This window comes from Alternaria novae-zelandiae, assembly GCF_023758075.1.
Source record: "Alternaria novae-zelandiae strain BMP 2774 chromosome Unknown scaffold_18, whole genome shotgun sequence".
Taxonomy (NCBI): Eukaryota; Fungi; Ascomycota; class Dothideomycetes; order Pleosporales; family Pleosporaceae; genus Alternaria; species Alternaria novae-zelandiae.
The window spans coordinates 711,692-728,801 of record NW_026056978.1 but is presented as its reverse complement, the minus strand read 5'-3'; the positions used below and the strand labels follow the sequence as shown (position 1 = coordinate 728,801).

The 17,110-nt window shown below is 53.8% G+C and overlaps 8 protein-coding genes across 8 annotated transcripts; 4 read left to right on the top strand and 4 right to left on the bottom strand.

The window, feature by feature from the left end:
* Positions 1 to 1,548: 1,548 nt before the first annotated feature.
* J4E88_008313 (uncharacterized protein) lies at positions 1,549 to 3,443 on the top strand (the record flags this gene model as incomplete). Its single annotated transcript, XM_049401924.1, has 4 exons — positions 1,549 to 1,702; positions 1,750 to 1,862; positions 1,913 to 2,337; positions 2,387 to 3,443. 4 exons carry the CDS (start codon positions 1,549 to 1,551, stop codon positions 3,441 to 3,443), a joined length of 1,749 nt encoding a protein of 582 aa, XP_049252462.1.
* Positions 3,444 to 5,114: 1,671 nt separating this feature from the next.
* J4E88_008312 (uncharacterized protein) lies at positions 5,115 to 5,668 on the top strand (the record flags this gene model as incomplete). The annotated part of the gene is made up of 3 exons (XM_049401923.1): positions 5,115 to 5,165; positions 5,222 to 5,275; positions 5,333 to 5,668. 3 exons carry the CDS (start codon positions 5,115 to 5,117, stop codon positions 5,666 to 5,668), a joined length of 441 nt encoding a protein of 146 aa, XP_049252461.1.
* A 517-nt stretch (positions 5,669 to 6,185) lies between these two features.
* J4E88_008311 (uncharacterized protein) lies at positions 6,186 to 6,717 on the top strand (the record flags this gene model as incomplete). The annotated part of the gene is made up of 2 exons (XM_049401922.1): positions 6,186 to 6,236; positions 6,301 to 6,717. 2 exons carry the CDS (start codon positions 6,186 to 6,188, stop codon positions 6,715 to 6,717), a joined length of 468 nt encoding a protein of 155 aa, XP_049252460.1.
* A 362-nt stretch (positions 6,718 to 7,079) lies between these two features.
* Positions 7,080 to 9,021, bottom strand: J4E88_008310 (uncharacterized protein; the record flags this gene model as incomplete). Its single annotated transcript, XM_049401921.1, has 3 exons — positions 7,080 to 8,295; positions 8,345 to 8,897; positions 8,955 to 9,021. The coding sequence occupies 3 exons, from the start codon at positions 9,019 to 9,021 to the stop codon at positions 7,080 to 7,082; spliced, it is 1,836 nt and encodes a 611-aa protein (XP_049252459.1).
* Positions 9,022 to 10,411: 1,390 nt separating this feature from the next.
* Positions 10,412 to 11,242, top strand: J4E88_008309 (uncharacterized protein; the record flags this gene model as incomplete). The annotated part of the gene is made up of 1 exon (XM_049401920.1): positions 10,412 to 11,242. The coding sequence occupies one exon, from the start codon at positions 10,412 to 10,414 to the stop codon at positions 11,240 to 11,242; it is 831 nt and encodes a 276-aa protein (XP_049252458.1).
* Positions 11,243 to 11,717: 475 nt separating this feature from the next.
* Positions 11,718 to 12,872, bottom strand: J4E88_008308 (uncharacterized protein; the record flags this gene model as incomplete). Its single annotated transcript, XM_049401919.1, has 3 exons — positions 11,718 to 11,882; positions 11,944 to 12,611; positions 12,677 to 12,872. The coding sequence occupies 3 exons, from the start codon at positions 12,870 to 12,872 to the stop codon at positions 11,718 to 11,720; spliced, it is 1,029 nt and encodes a 342-aa protein (XP_049252457.1).
* A 439-nt stretch (positions 12,873 to 13,311) lies between these two features.
* On the bottom strand, positions 13,312 to 13,802 carry RPL44 (40s ribosomal protein L44e; the record flags this gene model as incomplete). Its single annotated transcript, XM_049401918.1, is given in 5 exon segments — positions 13,312 to 13,386; positions 13,437 to 13,502; positions 13,553 to 13,653; positions 13,706 to 13,781; positions 13,794 to 13,802. The coding sequence occupies 5 exon segments, from the start codon at positions 13,800 to 13,802 to the stop codon at positions 13,312 to 13,314; spliced, it is 327 nt and encodes a 108-aa protein (XP_049252456.1).
* An 837-nt stretch (positions 13,803 to 14,639) lies between these two features.
* J4E88_008306 (uncharacterized protein) lies at positions 14,640 to 16,767 on the bottom strand (the record flags this gene model as incomplete). The annotated part of the gene is made up of 2 exons (XM_049401917.1): positions 14,640 to 15,225; positions 15,314 to 16,767. The coding sequence occupies 2 exons, from the start codon at positions 16,765 to 16,767 to the stop codon at positions 14,640 to 14,642; spliced, it is 2,040 nt and encodes a 679-aa protein (XP_049252455.1).
* Between the last annotated feature and the right edge of the window lie 343 nt (positions 16,768 to 17,110).

The following is a 17,110-nucleotide window of genomic DNA, read 5'->3' as shown; positions in this document are numbered from 1 at the left end:
TTGATGCTTGCGTCAGCCAGCCTCCGCGGATGTGAATGTGAATATCGGATGCGGGTAATTGCAATAAAGTTGTCCGTAACATCCCGTGGTGCTGTGGACTGTGGAGTCGCGTGCCCCAATTCTCGGAGGAGCAGGAACTGGGCGCAGAGCCCTAGGGCGGCTACCTTACCCAAGCCATCAAGCTTTCCCCACACAACCGCGCGGGTGATCCACTGTCGCATCTGCAAGTATAGGGTCTGAGACCTCGTCCATATCGCAAAGGAGATCAAACGTGCATTGAATCGGACTTCCGATACTGAGATGCGATCCGGATATCACGGATATAGACAGTCGACTACTCGTCGAGGCGCCCATTCTTCTTGTCGCAGACATGGGCCGAAAGCAATCGGATGCTGCATGCGCTTCCCCTGGCATGGCACCAACGGTCCGTTAGCGAACAGTCAGGGGTGTACCGTGTGCGTAAAAAAGTTGCCCCCAGCGGCTCCGTCTGCGGTACAAAGACACACCGCTCGTAGTGCTTAGCAATTCGTCGGGTCGCGGTGTGCCTTCATGGAGCCGGTGCGGACCCGCGAAGGAGTAGACGGTGATGGCTTCTGGCTATTAGTGGCTAATGTCCATCGGGGCCGCTTGACCTGAGTAACGCGACAGCACTTCAAGGTACCATGTGGCGAATGGCCATGAGACATTTCCCGTCAGATCAACGCGATTAATAATAAGCACGCTGTTGCAACGCGGCGCTGCGCATTGACTGCGGAAATAAAATGCCTCGATGCCTGACCTCGCAACGAGCGCGATATTGGGCTACGGGCATGCTGTCGTTGACCAAAAGAAAACAGCGGTATACCAAAGACGAGGGCGCGGGTGAGAGCCGTTCGGGCTACTTTCCAGCTAGGACAGAGTACCGGCAAAAGCAAGATAGCACAGAAGGTGAGCGGACGAAGACTGAAGCCCATGGAAGAATCCTACGGCATTCCGTCAAGGCAAATATGGGCGTTCCGATTGCTCCCGACTCGTATGCACGTCCAGTCATGACCCCTGCTACCCGGTGGCTGTGGCTGTGACACGACGAGCATCGGCATCCCTCAGGATTCGAGCAAAATTCTGGAAGACAAACTGCAGACAGACTGAAGCGGTGGTAGAATGCTAGGAAATGCAATGCAGTTTGTTTTGCGTGTAGTGTTGAAGCTGCAGTCGTGCACGCGGCAAGATGGTAAACTTGGGGAAGGGACTCGCGTAAAAGTCACCAACGGGCTGGTCCATGCTTCCTTTACAGGCACACTTTGACGGCGAGAACGGATCTCCTCACAGACTGACTGTTGCGGAACCTAGACCCCTCCGATAGGCTGCTTGTTATGTAGCCCCCCATCCTCCGCGCCCCAGGCGGGCTGTCTTCCTAATTCCTTTTCAATTGCCGACGCGTCGTTTCAGCTCATTTCAATGCAGCGATTCAGACCGCTTATAAAAGTTACGGCTCCCGCCCAAGGCCTCCGTTCTTCAATCCAAAAACCCTCTTTCGTTCGTTGTATGGCCACTATAGCAAACGACACCATGCCCTCCGCCACACGCCCCAACATGGCCCGCCAACTGAGCACCACTTCCGGTGACTACGACCTGTCCTACACGCCCGACGTCCGCAGGACCCTGGGCACATACGGCCTCACTCCCCCCGCCGTCGAGAGCTACGACATCCAGAGCGAGCGATGTATGTCAAACACCGATTATCCACATATCACTGCTAACTCAACCAAGGCCTCAGGCTCCTTGCTATGAAGACGGCGCCCATTGAGAAGTTCCAGTACCTCGTCCACCTCAAGGCCACCAACCCACATCTTTTCTACCGTCTTCTCGGAGAGAACATCAAGGTATGTGAGAACTCAGTAGTATTTCTAGGGCAGTAAACTAACATACCCAGGAATTGACTCCCCTCATCTACACCCCCACCGTCGGCGAGGCCTGCGTACGATGGCACGAGATCTGGACACAACCCGAGGGCATGTACCTCTCATGGAGCGACCGCGGCAACCTTCGCAAGATCCTCGACAACTGGCCTCACCAGGTCGACATCACTGTCCTCACAGACGGATCCCGTATCTTGGGTCTTGGTGACCTTGGTGTAAACGGCATGGGTATTCCCGTCGGAAAGCTCGCTCTATACACCGCCTGCGCTGGTATCAAGCCAGACAGCACTCTGCCCCTGACTCTCGATCTCGGAACCAGCAACAAGGCTCTCCGTGACGACCCCCTCTACATGGGATCCCGCATGCCCAAGGTTACTCCCGAGCAAGAGAAGGAGTTCCTCGACGAGCTCATGGCTGCCCTTACCGACAAGTGGCCCAGGTACGTACTTTGCATTCGTATCCTATTCAGGAAACTAATCGTGTGACAGCATCGTCATCCAATTCGAGGACTTCAAGAACCCCTTCCCCGCCCTAGAACGCTACCAAGACCAATACGCCATGTTCAACGACGACGTCCAGGGAACTGGCGCCGTCATTGTCGGTGGATTCATCAACGCCGTCAAGGCTTCCGGTGTTCCCGCCAAGGACCACAAGGCTATTTTCCTCGGCGCTGGCAGTGCTGGTGTTGGTGTTGCCAAGCAGATCGTTGAGTACTTCATCAAGGAGGGCTTGACAGAGGACGAGGCCAAGCGCAAGTTCTGGTTCGTCGACTCAAACGGTCTCGTTACCCTGGACCGTGGTGACAAGCTGGCCGAGCACAAGATCTTCTTTGCTCGTGACGACAACAACGGCCGCCAATACCAGTCGCTCAGCCGCCTCATCGACTACGTACAACCCACTATCCTAATGGGTCTGTCGACCATCGGCGGTGCCTTCAACAAGGACATCCTTGAGAAGATGGCCAAGCTCAACAACCACCCCATCATCTTCCCTCTTTCCAACCCTTCAAGCAAATCCGAGTGCACATTCGAGGAGGCTGTTATCGCCACTGAGGGACGTTGCCTATTCGCTTCCGGTTCTCCTTTCCCCTCAATGGAGTTCGACGGCAAGATGCTCACCCCCGGCCAAGGAAACAACATGTATGTCTTCCCTGGTATCGGACTTGGTGCCATTATCTCCAAGGCTGTCTCCGTCACCCAAGACATGATCTACGCCTCTGCAGAATCACTGTCGACTTCATTGAACAAGCAAGAGCGCGCCGATGGCTGGTTGTACCCCGATATCCGCCGCATCCGCGAAGTCTCCGTCATCGTAACCCGCGGTGTCATCCGTGCAGCTCAGAAGAACGGTGTTGACCGCGCTACCGAGCTCCGTGGTCTTACCGACGAGCAACTCGACGCCTACATCAAGAAGAACATGTACGACCCATACACCGAGCCCAAGTACTTCGACAAGAAGGTTTCTCAACAACTTTACGCGAACGAAAAGTTGAACGGCACCACCGTCGGTGTCGCTGAGGTCACCAACGGTGTTGCTCACTTGTAGCTTTCTAATTCGTCGACATGTTCTTTGGCGTCAGGGTTAGCCACTTAGGTTTACCTTTTTTCTTCTTTCGGTCTTGATATCATTTAGACTGGGCAATGGGTCACAAAATTTCCTTTTCTGTGGGATGGCTGGACGGATTTCGATACCCTACTACATTTAATCGCATCTCACGATAACTTGTAGTACACCTAGATACCTCCGACCTGGTGCAGCTGAGCGCACTGGAATGACAATACATTATGTTATGGACAATATTTGCTATCTCCCTGACTTCGTTTCTGTGACCTCAAGCGGCCATGATCAATGTCTCTATCTTCGCCCTAGTATCACACCGGATAGGTAGCATAAGTCTCAAGAAGAGCATTTGTTGAGAACACCCAAACCGCCCAACAGCCCCCGACGCGGACCCCCTCACTGTCCGACCCCTCATCCGCCGTCTGATCTCACAAAGATACAGTAAGACGATAAGACGATCCGCACGCCTCGAACACCTCCTCTTATCAACCCGACCAATCCCGTACACCACGCGAACCCTTATCAAAACCCCTCGAACTATAGTAGGCACAGACCCATGCCAGCCTCGGTGCCGCATGCGGTGGCTCATCGACGCACGGGAAGGCCCGCTTCTACCCCGGACCCACATCCACCGGTACGCACTGATTCAATGGTTCGCATATCGCCGTATGCGAGATGGTCGGAGCGGGTCGAATCGGGACGACTTGGTGGTTGAGGTGGCTGGCAGCTGCTAGTGTGTGGCCGTGTTTGACTGCCTGTTTTAGGTATGGGGTGCTTTTCTGCTTTCCACTATGGCGATATCTCGTTTTTTCACAGGTGATCCCGATGTTATTGGATATGATGCGATCTGATATCGCAGCCTTGACTTTGTGTATGGTTTGAGTGCTTGGACGCAAAAATCGATATCGAGACAGGAAGTTCCATTACGAGCACCATTTAAGAAGACATTTTGGATGGAGACGACTTTCATACACAATTTGGTACTTGCAAACATTTCTTTGCGACAGTGGCAAGCTCGCTTGGGTGTGGCTTCTTATACACTGTCCAGGTAGGTGTTGTACATTCTGATATCCTGGGCTGCATCTTCGTCGATCACTTTGTCAGTTTCACTCCAACTTCGTTTTTCAATCTACATCTGGCCATGGCAGAATATATCGCAGAACTTGTAGATGCATTTGCGACATATGATGGTTTTCATCGAAACTGGTTCTTGCTATCGCCTCTCAACGCCGGGTGCCCATCAAAGTAGGGTAGGTAATCAGTGCAGCATGTCGCATACCTATAGAATACATCGTGATAGCTCGTAGAATGTATATTTTGGAGGTTTCCCTCGTTTGAGAACCACCGAGTCGAATCAACACGGCATACACGATCCATGAAGCGGCTATCGCGTTGCCGTGAGCAACTGACTCACCTTCACCACGTATGATGCACATCGCACCATGCACCACGTGCCGCGTTTACTCTTTACGAACTCACGGTGAGCTCAAGCTCTGGTCAATCTGGACGCTTGGCGGTCCTCTCACCTTCAATATAAACATCAGTCTGAGCCGCCTCTCCTCCAACTTCCACCTCCCTCAGTTCATCTTCTCTTCCACACTCCTCCGCACTACGAACCATCCAGTAAACAAAAACAACACAAACGACAAACACATCATGTCGGATACCAAGAAGGCCACCGGTACCGGATGGAGTGACCGTGACTTGGTGAGTACCTAATGGCAGCTGCACTCTGTCAATCGCGCGATGCTGACCTTGACTAGCTCTCCAGTCTGCTCTACCTCGTCAACAAGAACGGCTCTGTCTTCAACTACAACGTAAGTTCCATTCTGACTTCTGCAATGCACAAATTACTCCCCGCTAACGTGAAGTAGGAGGGCTGTTACCCGGCCGGTCGCAACGCCAGCGGTTTCAAGCAGAAGATCAACGCGCTTAAGAACGTTCTCAAGCCGGAGTGGGAGGCCATGGAGGCGGGAGTACCTGTTTCTGAGGTCACACCCAAGAAGGCGGCAACACCACGCAAGCGGAAGGCCAAGATTGACGAGGACGGTGATGACGCCGAAGTCACTCCCAAGAAAGGTCGCGGTCGCCCGAAGAAGAAGAAGGAGCCCACTCCGGAGGTTGAGGAGGATCTGGAGGATGAGGCTGTCAAGGAGGAGGTCAAGGACGATGATGACGACAACATCCTCAAGGAGGCTGATGACATCTGAAGGTCCACAGCGGTACTACTATGGCATTGCTCGCATGGGGAAGAAGCAGTTGGCATGAGCGTTTTGCAACGCACATCAGCGTCTGGCGTTCGGAATAGGTTCACGGCACGCATTGAGTAGTCTGATAGTCTTGCTTAGCTGCATCGTCAGCTTCCATATGGCATATGCATCAAGGCATACTCAACAAATCAAACTTGGATCGAGACTCGCGCACTTCGTTGACCTAATTTTCCCAGAAATAATCACTCACTTCCTAACGCGTTGCAATTTCCCAGTTTAGATCGACGCACGCGTACACTTTTGCATACTCACCTTCACCTCGTTGTCAATCATGCCAAGATCGCACTCACCAACACAGTTGCGCCGCCAGATATAAACAAGCCTCTGACCCTCGACCTTCCATCTTCTTACAACCTCACACTTCGCATCACAAACTTCGCATCTGCCATCCTTTCTTTGTTACATTCTGCCTTACATTCATACACAACATCACACAACAACAAGACACCAATTCACGATGTCAGACACCGAGGGGAACAAGGGTAAGGGCTGGACTGACCGTCAACGTGTATGTACCGCTTCCACCTCACCACACACAGATTCTACTGTCCACTGCTAACAAAGACCCATAGCTCGCGTACTACTTCAACCTCGTCGAGTTCTCCAACGTCAAGCTTGACTTCGCCGTACGTACCCTCCTCTTCCCTCTATCATCCTCTTTATTGATAGCTGAACAGAACGCGCCCCGTCCTGATGGCAAGTCCGTCGGCGCCTGTCGCATCATGGTCGACCGCCTCAAGGGCACCCTCAAGGCCGACCTCGCTGCTCTTCGTGGTGTCGAAGAGGGCGATGTGGTTGGTCCCAAGAAGACGCCCACTCCGCGCAAGCGTAAGGCCAAGGGTGACGCTGGTGCCGAGGGAGAAGCTACACCTACGAAGCGCGGACGTAAGAAGAAGGTTGCTGAGGAGGTTGTGGTTGAGGAGGACGAGGACGAGCTGACTCCAGTTAAGCCCGAGCCCAAGGAGGAGGATCTTCTGGCCGAGGATTGACTCGCTTTCTACAAAGGTGTACTGGAGGTTCTCGAGATCATGACGACGATGCATAGCTTTTGACGTTGATGCAGCGAAGCGGTTCGGTCATGCATGTATTCTGATCAGCACACATGGGCTACACCGATCCTTTTGATGATTGGAAAATATGAGAAGCGACATGGAAAGACGATGATTTATGCAAAAAGTTCATGACATTGAGCGAAACAAAGAAAACTTCGATGGGTATCTAAACTATTCTCTCAACAAACTATCAGCCGTGAAACATCGTGATATGGGCGCTCCTTCGTAGAGATAGGCCATGCAAGACTCCACACACCATTCAAGCATATATGCAAAAAGAAGATCGACCTCGCACTCGTTTACCGTGTATAATCCGGCTTCGTCGCCTTATTGACAATCGGTGGCGGACCGTCAGTATCCGGGTACGGTAGTGGTGCACCTGGAGGGGGTCTTGCGAAGTGAGAGCCAGAGGGGGGTGATGTGCGTGCACCGGATAGAGGCGGTGGGTGAAGCCCATCCTGCAGAGGTGTCTTAGGTGGTCTAGGCGGAGCGTTGGACATGCGATCATCCCAGCTAGGCGCAGAGCTCATCCAGGATACTGGACGCCCCGCTGAAAATTGCTCGTCCGAGCGACGTCCTGGCGACACTAGTTCACCTGAATGCCGAGGGTGGAAGTCGCTGAATCCATCTGTACTCGCCGCTGATTGCGGATATTCGTCTGATGACACAACCAGGAACTTGTCGTTGTCTGATGGCCGGCGCGGTTCTGGCGGAGGGCGGAAGGCGGGATGTATGTTTGTGTAGTATTCTGGCGCGAGCTCCTCGGCCGGTAGTTCGACTGCCATGGGCGCTGGGTCTGGGACCGTAGGAAGGGGCTTGTTTGGTGCTTGAGCGCCTGGCGAGAATGGCGACTCTCCCTTGGCTGCGCGCTCCCATCGCACCTTTGCGAAGTGTATCCTTGCAATCTTGGCAGCCGAGTCAAGCGTCATGCCTTGTACTCCCTTGTCCGCCAGGTACATGCGTGTATTCGTGCTGATTTCCGCGAGCGCATTCCACTCATTCATTCCAAATTCTCCCACGCCGACGTTGACGTTCAAACGGTAGTAGTTCTCGGGGTTGACTTGTCTTTTCGCAAGGTGATCCTTCATCTCCTTGTGTGTCCGTTCGCAATCTTCAATCTTCTGGATCAATTTCCGTCTCGCCTCTGCAAAGTCGCCCATGCCACCGGAAACGAAGCCTTCCCACCACAGATGCTGTTGTGCGTTTGTGCCTTCTGGCCGCTTTCCGGTGCCTATGCTTATGAAAACGCCAACTTCGCGCCCAGGCCATTCGTTGCAAACAGCTTCGTCGAGAGCCATAGGCGCTGGGTTGTATTTGCCGGAGCCTTCATCGAGGAAGACGGATTGGCCGATCTGGATTGGCTTGAATGCTAGGGCGGTCGCGCAAGTTGCTCGGCCGGCTTGCCATATCGTGGCGTTTGGTTCGATTGGAGGTTCTTTACGGGAATCGTAGGAGCGGAGGAGAACCTGGCCGTTGCCAGACTTCTTGGTGCCCTTGTAGACAGCTGTGATGGCACTGCAGACAGTTAGCGCATTGGCATATCAACGACATGCGTCCTACTCACGTCTTAGTGCGCTCTTCTCTGTTGTCATATAGCTGGGCGTGAGGGTTCCCCCACTTCATGGCGGCTATGCGCATATTCACGGGAGTCATGCCAATCTGGCTGTAGTTGCTGGCATTACTAGCGCTTCTTTGCATGCGGCCCGATATTGCGCTCCCGGGGGTCATGGGCGGTGCATCCTGCCCGTTGTGATTATCGTTGCCCTCGTCGTCGTAGATTGTGTGTTCGCGCACGCATTGCATGATGGCCTCCTCCAGCTTCGACGCCTTGAACAATGTCGATCGATACGGTATGCCGGCAAATGTCTTGTCGGTCTCGAAGACTCTCCTCGTCATGCGCACGTAGACGTCCTTGCAGGTCTCAACGTCCATTCTCAGCCGCCCCAGCATGATAGCGATCAAGCCTCCCGTGCCGGTGCCGACAATGAGATCGAAGTGTTCGCATGGCTTGGGTACTTCGTGCCGTTTTGGGGCTCTGCCTTCGGTTTCGACAAAAGTCCGGTGCATCAATTCCTGGAGGATGATGAGCATGGAGTACCCCCGCACACCGCCGCCGTCTGTCACATGGGTTAGCACCTGCCATACTGAGGCCTTACATCATATCACCAACATACCTAACGACAGAACGCGCAGCGGCGGCCCCTTGGTCGTATCTTTCCGGCGCACTCCGTTGAGCGCCATTTTCGGTATACGGTATGCGCTGGCTGTGCCGAGGTGTTGTTGATCTTCAGCCTGGTGAGGCGCGTTTGTGTGCATAGAGTCAGGCCTGGGGAAGCGCTGATGCCTGAGGTTATCAAGCTATCTGTTGTCGGTGGGCTGATTTCGCGGCTGAAAAGTGCTGATCTGGTCGTGATACTAAGCAGCAAAGCGTGGCTGAGTGGATTCCAAGCCTAGGCGCGCGCGCTCGAAAGCGCTCAAGAATGGTTGTTGTTGGGTCGGTGGCCAGGTGAGGTGCGCGAGGCGTAGGGAAGAGTCACAGGAGCGACAGGTGATGGGCAGGGTGGTTCACGTGCGAAGGTTAAGAAGATTCTTGACTCTTGCCAGTCGTGGCTAGCAGCCCAGTTGGTTCACAGCGTCGTCACTCGTCATTCGCCAAGCATGACATGAGCCGAACTGCACCGCCACCTCCCGAGGTCGGTTCCGCTCCTCAGCCCACTAAAACCTGGTTTACCCTGCTATGGCGACGTTGTCAGCGCCCAAGATCTTCCGCCTCTACCGGTTTTACGATAAAAGATCTTCATGCCCTTGCAGCGGCAGGGCCATGGCCCGCTCTGCTTTCAGGAACTCCCCTCCACTCCCACGACGCGAACCCATGACTATCCAATCGCCAACTCCTCCGGCCTTGCTTCGGATGGTCACGCTTCCACCAGCGTCGCCTTCTCCGATCGAATAGCCATGCCGAACCCATCCTGGTCGAGATGAGTGGAAATGCCTCGTCTCGTCAATATGGATCTTTCCACCCCATCGGCTGCTGAAGAATTTCGCCGACATATCGCAACACCAACTCAGCCCTAAACCTGCTGTGGACTCTAACCACTTTTACGTATATTGGAATCGTACGACACGCTTTACGCAGCCCTGCCCAGGTGTAGTTGGGTTTTGAGTTTGCACGTGATGTTACAGAAGTTAGCTTGCTGATCACGATACCGACGTACCCATACATGAGCTCTGCGTTATAAGCCGGTATGTTGGTCATAGTCTGGTTGAGTAGATGACACGATTTAGTTTCGGGACTGAACCCAAAGTGAAGGAGATGTAGTCGAAGTCAGCTCCAGTGAGTGCAAGAAGTGAATGGCGTGTAGGGGAACATGGAGGTAATGACGCATTCACCCGAAGAGTGCGGGCCTGTTGGGTGAGAGACGAGCTGTATTGCTGTATTGCTGTATTGCTGGAGTGTAGGTGAAGGGAAGCACCCCCTTCCAGTTTAGGCGGCGCAGACCGAACCTTGGAACGACAACCGGCCACTAGTCAACCGAGGGTCTCAAGCACAATTTCTTGTGTCAATTACAGCCCCAACCCTACTGAATTTCCTCATCTCCCGAAAACAAGTCTCAACCACTATCGCACTACGATGGCCAACACCTCGCTTCTTCTGGACTTACCGGCCGAGCTCCGCAACACGATCGACCAACTTGCTCTCACCCACTCAGAGCCGCTGCATTACCGCATGCCTAAGGATGGTGAAGACAAGCCCTACCTCTACCATCGCGAGGCACCTTTCCAGCAGGGGGATGACGAGAAGCTTGTCGAATACAACCAGCTCAAGTATGTTAACAAGCAGTTGTATGCAGAGACTGCTGGTTTGGAGCTCAAGTTCAACGACGTCACATTGTCTGAGGGTTCGAGACATGAGTCTCCGTTCGACATGCTTACTGCCTGGGTGTCGTCGATATCTATTGCCAAAAGGTCCTGGATTAAGACCATCAGCATCACATGCGACGAGTATGATCCAAAGTGCTTCGATAGTGAGAGCGCGGAGGCTGTCGCACGCCTCGCCCGACTCTGCAACGACATCCCCACTATGAGAGTCAAGTGTTATAACCCTTTCTGGACATACACCAACCGCCGGCACTACGACGTTGTCTTCTTCTTTATGGCGGCTCTATCCATTTACTATGCATACCGTGGCGAAACCACCAAATACCTTATTTTCGACGAATCCGAATATACTATGTTGAAAGAATCTGGAAAGAAATGGAGAGAGCCATGTAAAGGCCCAAAAGTACACTTGGCGCAACTGCAGGCCGAGAACTTAAGGTACTTCCCCACCTTACCTGCGAACTTCACAGTACCCGTCATCAAGGCAAATCACAGAGTTGCGGAAGATGACGAGGTTATTCCAGAGGCAGAGCAGTGGATCGGCAACAAGTACTTGAGAGAGTGGATGGAGTATGGTATCTAGAGAGAGAACCGGAGGGTGTCGCATCTAGTCGATAAGGCCTGAATACATTCTCGGTCTCCTGCTGGGACCCGGTATCTCGACGATGATACCTGGCCCTTGGTTTCCATATCCACCTCATACAAGAAAAAACCTGAACAGGTCTGCAGACTACATGACACCAACAACTTGCAAAGTAGGCGATCTAACGTCAACGTAGACTCTAGGGTGTTTAGCTTTTTCCTAGGTTGGCGTGTATCGAAAAAGAGTCACGATACTGATAGTCGGTCAAGTGGGGTAGATTGGTGCTACCTCTTTGTCTTAGACAGCATGCTAGAAACAGGCCGAAAAGCTTCGAAGAAATACTACACATCTTCGATAGTCATTCCAAGTTCGCGTCATAATCTCTAGTGCTCTAACAATGCGTCCTTGATACAGTAGATTTGTAGCTGATAACACCATGTACAAAACCAAGAGCCACCATCCCAGCTTAACCGCGCTACTTCTTCTTGGGCACCTCGACAAGTCCCCTACTCTCCTTCATCCGCCACTGGATAGCTTTCGCAAGCTGATATAGCACCTCCAACGTCGGCATAGCAACCCCAGCCTCCTTACCCGCTCTCAACGGCTCACCCAGCAAATTCTCAAACTCGATGAAGTTGCCCTGTCCGCATTAGCACCTCGCTCTTGTCACGTAAAGCAATAGAGCCAGGAACTAAACTTACCTTCTCCACATCCTGCTGCATACTCGGCTTCAAGTAGCTTTCCAGCGGATCAACATGAATCGTCGCCTCGACCACATCCTCCGCCAACTCCACACCACAAACCGCCTTCGCAGCCGCAACAATCTCCCGCATAGCCGGTCTAACGAGGCCATCCAACGCCCCATCAGCAAGTCTCAGCCGCCCATCATCCAGTCCCGTGATCGCGCAAATCGGGTTCAAACAGGCATTGAACACCAGCTTCTTCCACCTATCATGCAAGACATTCGGCGAGTACTGACAATCCGTCTTCCCACCTTTCCCATACAACTCCACGAACTCCTCCGCCCGACGTTCCGGTACAGCAGGGTTGATGTTCGAAGTGGGAAACGCGCCGATGAGAAGCCTGTCGCCTTCGTCTTGGACGATGTGGCCCGGTGAGGGTTCTGCGCTGCCGATCATGGAGACAGCGGAGAGAATGGGGATGTTGGGATGTGGGCGCAAGAAGGGCTTTTCGATGTTGAGGCCATTTTGCAGGAGGATCAGAGTGGTTTTGTTGCTGTTTTTGGGCAGGGCTGGCGTGATTAGGTCGACGGCGGTGGGGGAGACGTCGGGGATGTTTTTGGTGCAGAGGACGACGTAGTCGTATGGTGGGAGGTTTTCTTCGGTAAGGTTGGGGATGGTCTTGCGGACTTGGGTGTGTTAGCTTTTTGGGTGCGGATCGGCAGGTGAATCGCTCATAAGGATTACAACGTACCAACGCTAGGTCTCCATTCGTCCAATTTTCCATGATCGCAGCTCTCGATTGTGTATCCTTTGTCTTTGACGACGTTGTAGTTAGATCGCAGCACCACGGTCACCGTTGCGAGACCGCCGAGTTCGAGGTTGACAGCTGCAATGGCACCGACTGCGCCGCCGCCAATAATGAGGACACTTTTCTTAGTATCAGCCATTGTGTGAGAGGAATCCAGAGGATGATGGAGACTCACATGAGAAGTAGCGTCTGACCCAATCGACAAGATAGGACGCGACGCGTTAGTGGGGTGGAGGGGTAGCCACTACTTAGAAATGACTCCGTCAGTAACGATCCGCGCGGCTGTACCTGCTGCATCCAGAAGCCATCACTTGGCACCGATCACGCTGTCACTACCTGCGTTAAGTGGAAATGTTTTGCGGTCCCTTCAATCGAGCTCCATTTGATGCATATGTAGGTTACAGTCCGTAAATTCGTGGCTGGTGACCTTTTGTCGCCAGATCTTCCGCCTCACACGCCTTCATTCTTATCGCACTGATGATTGATGCATTGCTTGAGTCGAAGGTAGAGCCGTCCATTCCATCCGCCCGAAGACTACGCCGAGAGCCCAGCAAAAGAGAGAGAAAGAAGGTACACGCTTAGAAGACGAGAGCGGCACCCTTGGTCTTCTTGTCACCACCGAGCTCGAAGTGCTTGCATCGCTTGAGGGCGAGCTACGAGTATGTTAGCGATTGCGAGGTGGAAGAAGGTGAGCGGAGCCTACCTGTGCCTTGGTCTTGCACTGTGTGCACTCTAGACGGAGAACGACCTTCTTGGTGGTCTTCGCTTTCTGCATGGTGTTAGTACTCATCTTTTGAGCTCGAATGCGTGCGATCGTACCTTGTGGAAGACGGGCTTGGTCTGACCTCCGTAACCGGATTGCTTGCGGTCATAACGACGCTTACCCTGCGCGAACAGAGAGGCCTTTCCTGCCTTGTATTCTACACAGTCTCAGTATACGGGTATGCGAGTGTGTGGACGCGGATCACTAACGGGTGACCTTGTGCTGGGTGTGCTTCATGCACTTCTTGCCCTTGCAGTAGGTTCGGCGGGTCTTGGGAACGTTGACCTGGGAAGTCACAGTCAGCATTCAGGCTCAATGCTTTTGAAATTCCCAATTTCCTGTACTGGCGACGAATGCGAAGCGAGCGACCGACGTAAGCGATGGCGAGGGATGTGCGGTGATGCGGAGGTCGCGATTGAGATCATCCTGGTGAGATGTTGCCACCATCAAATGCCAGCATCTACACTGCGCCCGACAGCTGGGTTCAGATGCGGCGCGATACCAAGGGCCCGTGATGGAGTACGTTTTGAGTCGCCGCCTCTTCAGCGCCAAGGTCCTCCCATGTCCCTTCGCACCAGCAGCCCTGTGTAAGAGACGTTGTACAATCCCAACCCTCTCAGCATCAAGTGTCTTCCGCCACATCTCGGTCTTCTAATGGGGTATCATCGTGTCGAATGTCGCGGGGTCGGAGAATTCGCCTCGCCATCGTCATCGAAGATTCGTGGATTCATTCGCTCGTCGCACCGGTCGTGGTCCCTCGCAATGTCTCTGGCAACAAGAATGTCACTCACCATTTTGACGGATTTTGCTCTGTGGTTAGTATGAGCGAAAAGTTGGCGGTGTTGCTGGAGGTGTTGTGGTCGCGCTGGGCCGATATTGCTAGCGTTGTGTGGGCTTCGGCTAGGTTAGTAAGCCGAGACCTGCGCCACTCACCAGCCACAGCCAAGGCGTCAAGGGCACGCACGAGACCATCCCCAGACATATTTACAAGTCATTGAGTGTGTTGAAAGGCTGAAGTGCAGTCGAAGTAAGAATTGAATTGTGGTATCATGCGTGCCAAATAAAGTGCAGATCCCTAATCATATATCATCCTTGGCCCATGAACCCGCGATGGGAAACAAATGAAAGCTGCGAGCGTAACGACTAGTAAATCGGATGTCCCTCCTCCCACTTCTGGACCTCCTTCGTATCCTTGGATGCGGAGAGTGGGCTGCCACCCATGCCAAGACTGAACCTGCCACTCTCGCGCTTCTCAGGGCTCCGTCCGTCGTCGATGCGCTTCACAGGGCCGACCCATTCCCACATGCGAGCAACGTCGCCGCTCGCGGTGGTTCGGACACCTGCACGGATGTTGCTGTTCTTTTCGACCTTCGCCTGCACCCTTGTCCATAACTTCTGTCGGCGAGATGCGTTGAACTCAGTCCTCAAGACGTCATCTCGCAGTTGTGTCATACTGATACCCTTCTCCGCGCCAGGGTCATAGTAGCTCAACGCGGCCTGGTCCTGGAGTCTATCGTATGCGTCGCTTGCGAGTTGCTTCGCGCGAACTTCCATTGCTCGGTTACTGGTGTATGCGTACTTTCCGTACGATCCAGTGGCAATCAGAATGAGCATCGTTACAATTTGGAGAAGATGTCGTTCAAAGGATTCTCGGAGGGATCTTCGGACGCTGCAGGAGAGGGAGAGCTTGGCGAGGGAGGTGGATGCGAGACGTCGTCCGCCTGTTGTTCTGTTTCCAAGGAAGAGTAACTGATTAGTACAATTCCACGTCAGAAATGTTGCACAAGTGGTTGGAGAACTGGAAAGGAGGTACTTACCCATCGGTGCTTTCGACTATCTCCTCTCGCATAGTCAGTTCAGGAAAGGCTCTGTCGAACAGCTCACTGAACTCCTGGTCTGTCAAGCTCTTGCTCTTTTGAGAAGCCATCTGCTGCTTCAGATCTCCTTCGCTGACTTCAGGGCTTTCCACTGGATTCCCTGCCGCATCTGGTTCCCCACACTCATACTGGGCTTTGCGTTGTCGCAGAATCTCCACTGCCTTGTTCGCGATACCATTCACCTTCCGCGTCTTCTCGCTGTCTGGCTCACACGTCGGAGGGAGAGGAACCAGGCCACCGAGTGACAGCGGATGGTCCTTCATAATGAAATCGGGATCGCACCTCAGAGTCAACCCGCGGAAACACTGCGCGTGTGGTGGGCAGGGCTCACACTGCGGGAGGAGCTGGTCTGCCCAGCTCGGTAGCTCCATACCACCAAGTCCAGTAGCATCTCGTCCGATGCCACAAAAGCCAACATCGATCTTTTCCTGTCGCCAGACGCCAGCGAAAGCGGCTGATGCTGTGAGGAGCAGAGTTCCGGCCATTGCTTTGATCGTACCAGTGGCTTTGCCCTTTTGCCTCCGTCTGCGTGGAGGCAGAATGTCGACCTCGCCAGCCTTTGCACGCTCGCGCACTAGTTCAAGTTGCTCTTCTGGAGTGAACTCCTCGCCGGCATCTGCAAGATCGTCTTCCTGATGCTGTGTACGTGGGTCCGCCACATCAAACGTTCCACGTGTAGGTACCATGATGCCCTCGTCTAGTTGTTCAGCCTTGGGTTGGACGGTCCTCCGGCGGTGCGCATCGCTCTTGCGCCGCTCCTGCTGACCAAATCCAGTAGTTCTCCTACGCCGGTCGCGCGATGTGGTATCTGGGACCGCAGGAGAGCTGCCGCTTTGGAACGGGTTTTCCTGGGTGAAGGGGCTGGCAGCATCGTTGCGATGCCACGCTTCCGGCTCAGGCGTGGGCTCTTTAGGCGCGGGAGTGACACTCTTGCGTGTACGCCTAGCTGCAGGCCTCTCATCCACCTCGGGCTCAAGCGCTCTGCTGTGTTTGGCAGGGACAGCGCGCGCGGGTGTCTTGGCGCGTGGTGCCGGCACCTCTGCCTCCTCTGTTGGCTCGCGCGTGGTTCGTCGGGTTGTGCGTCGCGTCTTCGCAGGCGTAGGCGCAATAAGTGTTTCGTCCTCGGCGTCGTCTGTCTCAACCGTACTGGCTGAACTGGAGGGGACGTCTACGATGCCCCGCGTCGATCGCTTCGTGTGTGCCTGCATCCGCTGGACTTTGGACTTCTGAGGGAGGACCAGGTCGACGAACATGCCAACCAGAGCGGGCTTCTTTGCCGAGGACGGATACGTAACGCCATGTCGCAGCAGGATGCTCCTCAGTTCCGGGACCGTTATCTTGCTGGGGTCGACGCCATCTTCATAGTACCAGTACTCTCCGCGCGCGTCAGCCATGTCGATGTGGTGGAGTCCTTTTTTGTCGCGGAATTAAGTTTACGGTTGAGCGGGGCCGGCGACTGAGACAGTTGTAGGGCGGACGTGAGACAGGCGTGGGTTGGCTCGTGTGGTCGCTGTGATGGGCGATAGGCAGACTTGGGAAAGTCTGCGCAGCTTGTTTGTGATGTCACCGAGGCAACTGCGGGCCCGTGCGCTGGCCGCGGCTGCTTTCATCTCATTCACCTCTTTCATCCACTTGCACACGACAAACATCACAGGTACCGATGAAACAAAGAGAATTATGAACGACGAATCATAAACCAGTCGCCTAACCTCCTACGTATGCGAATAAGTCGAATGT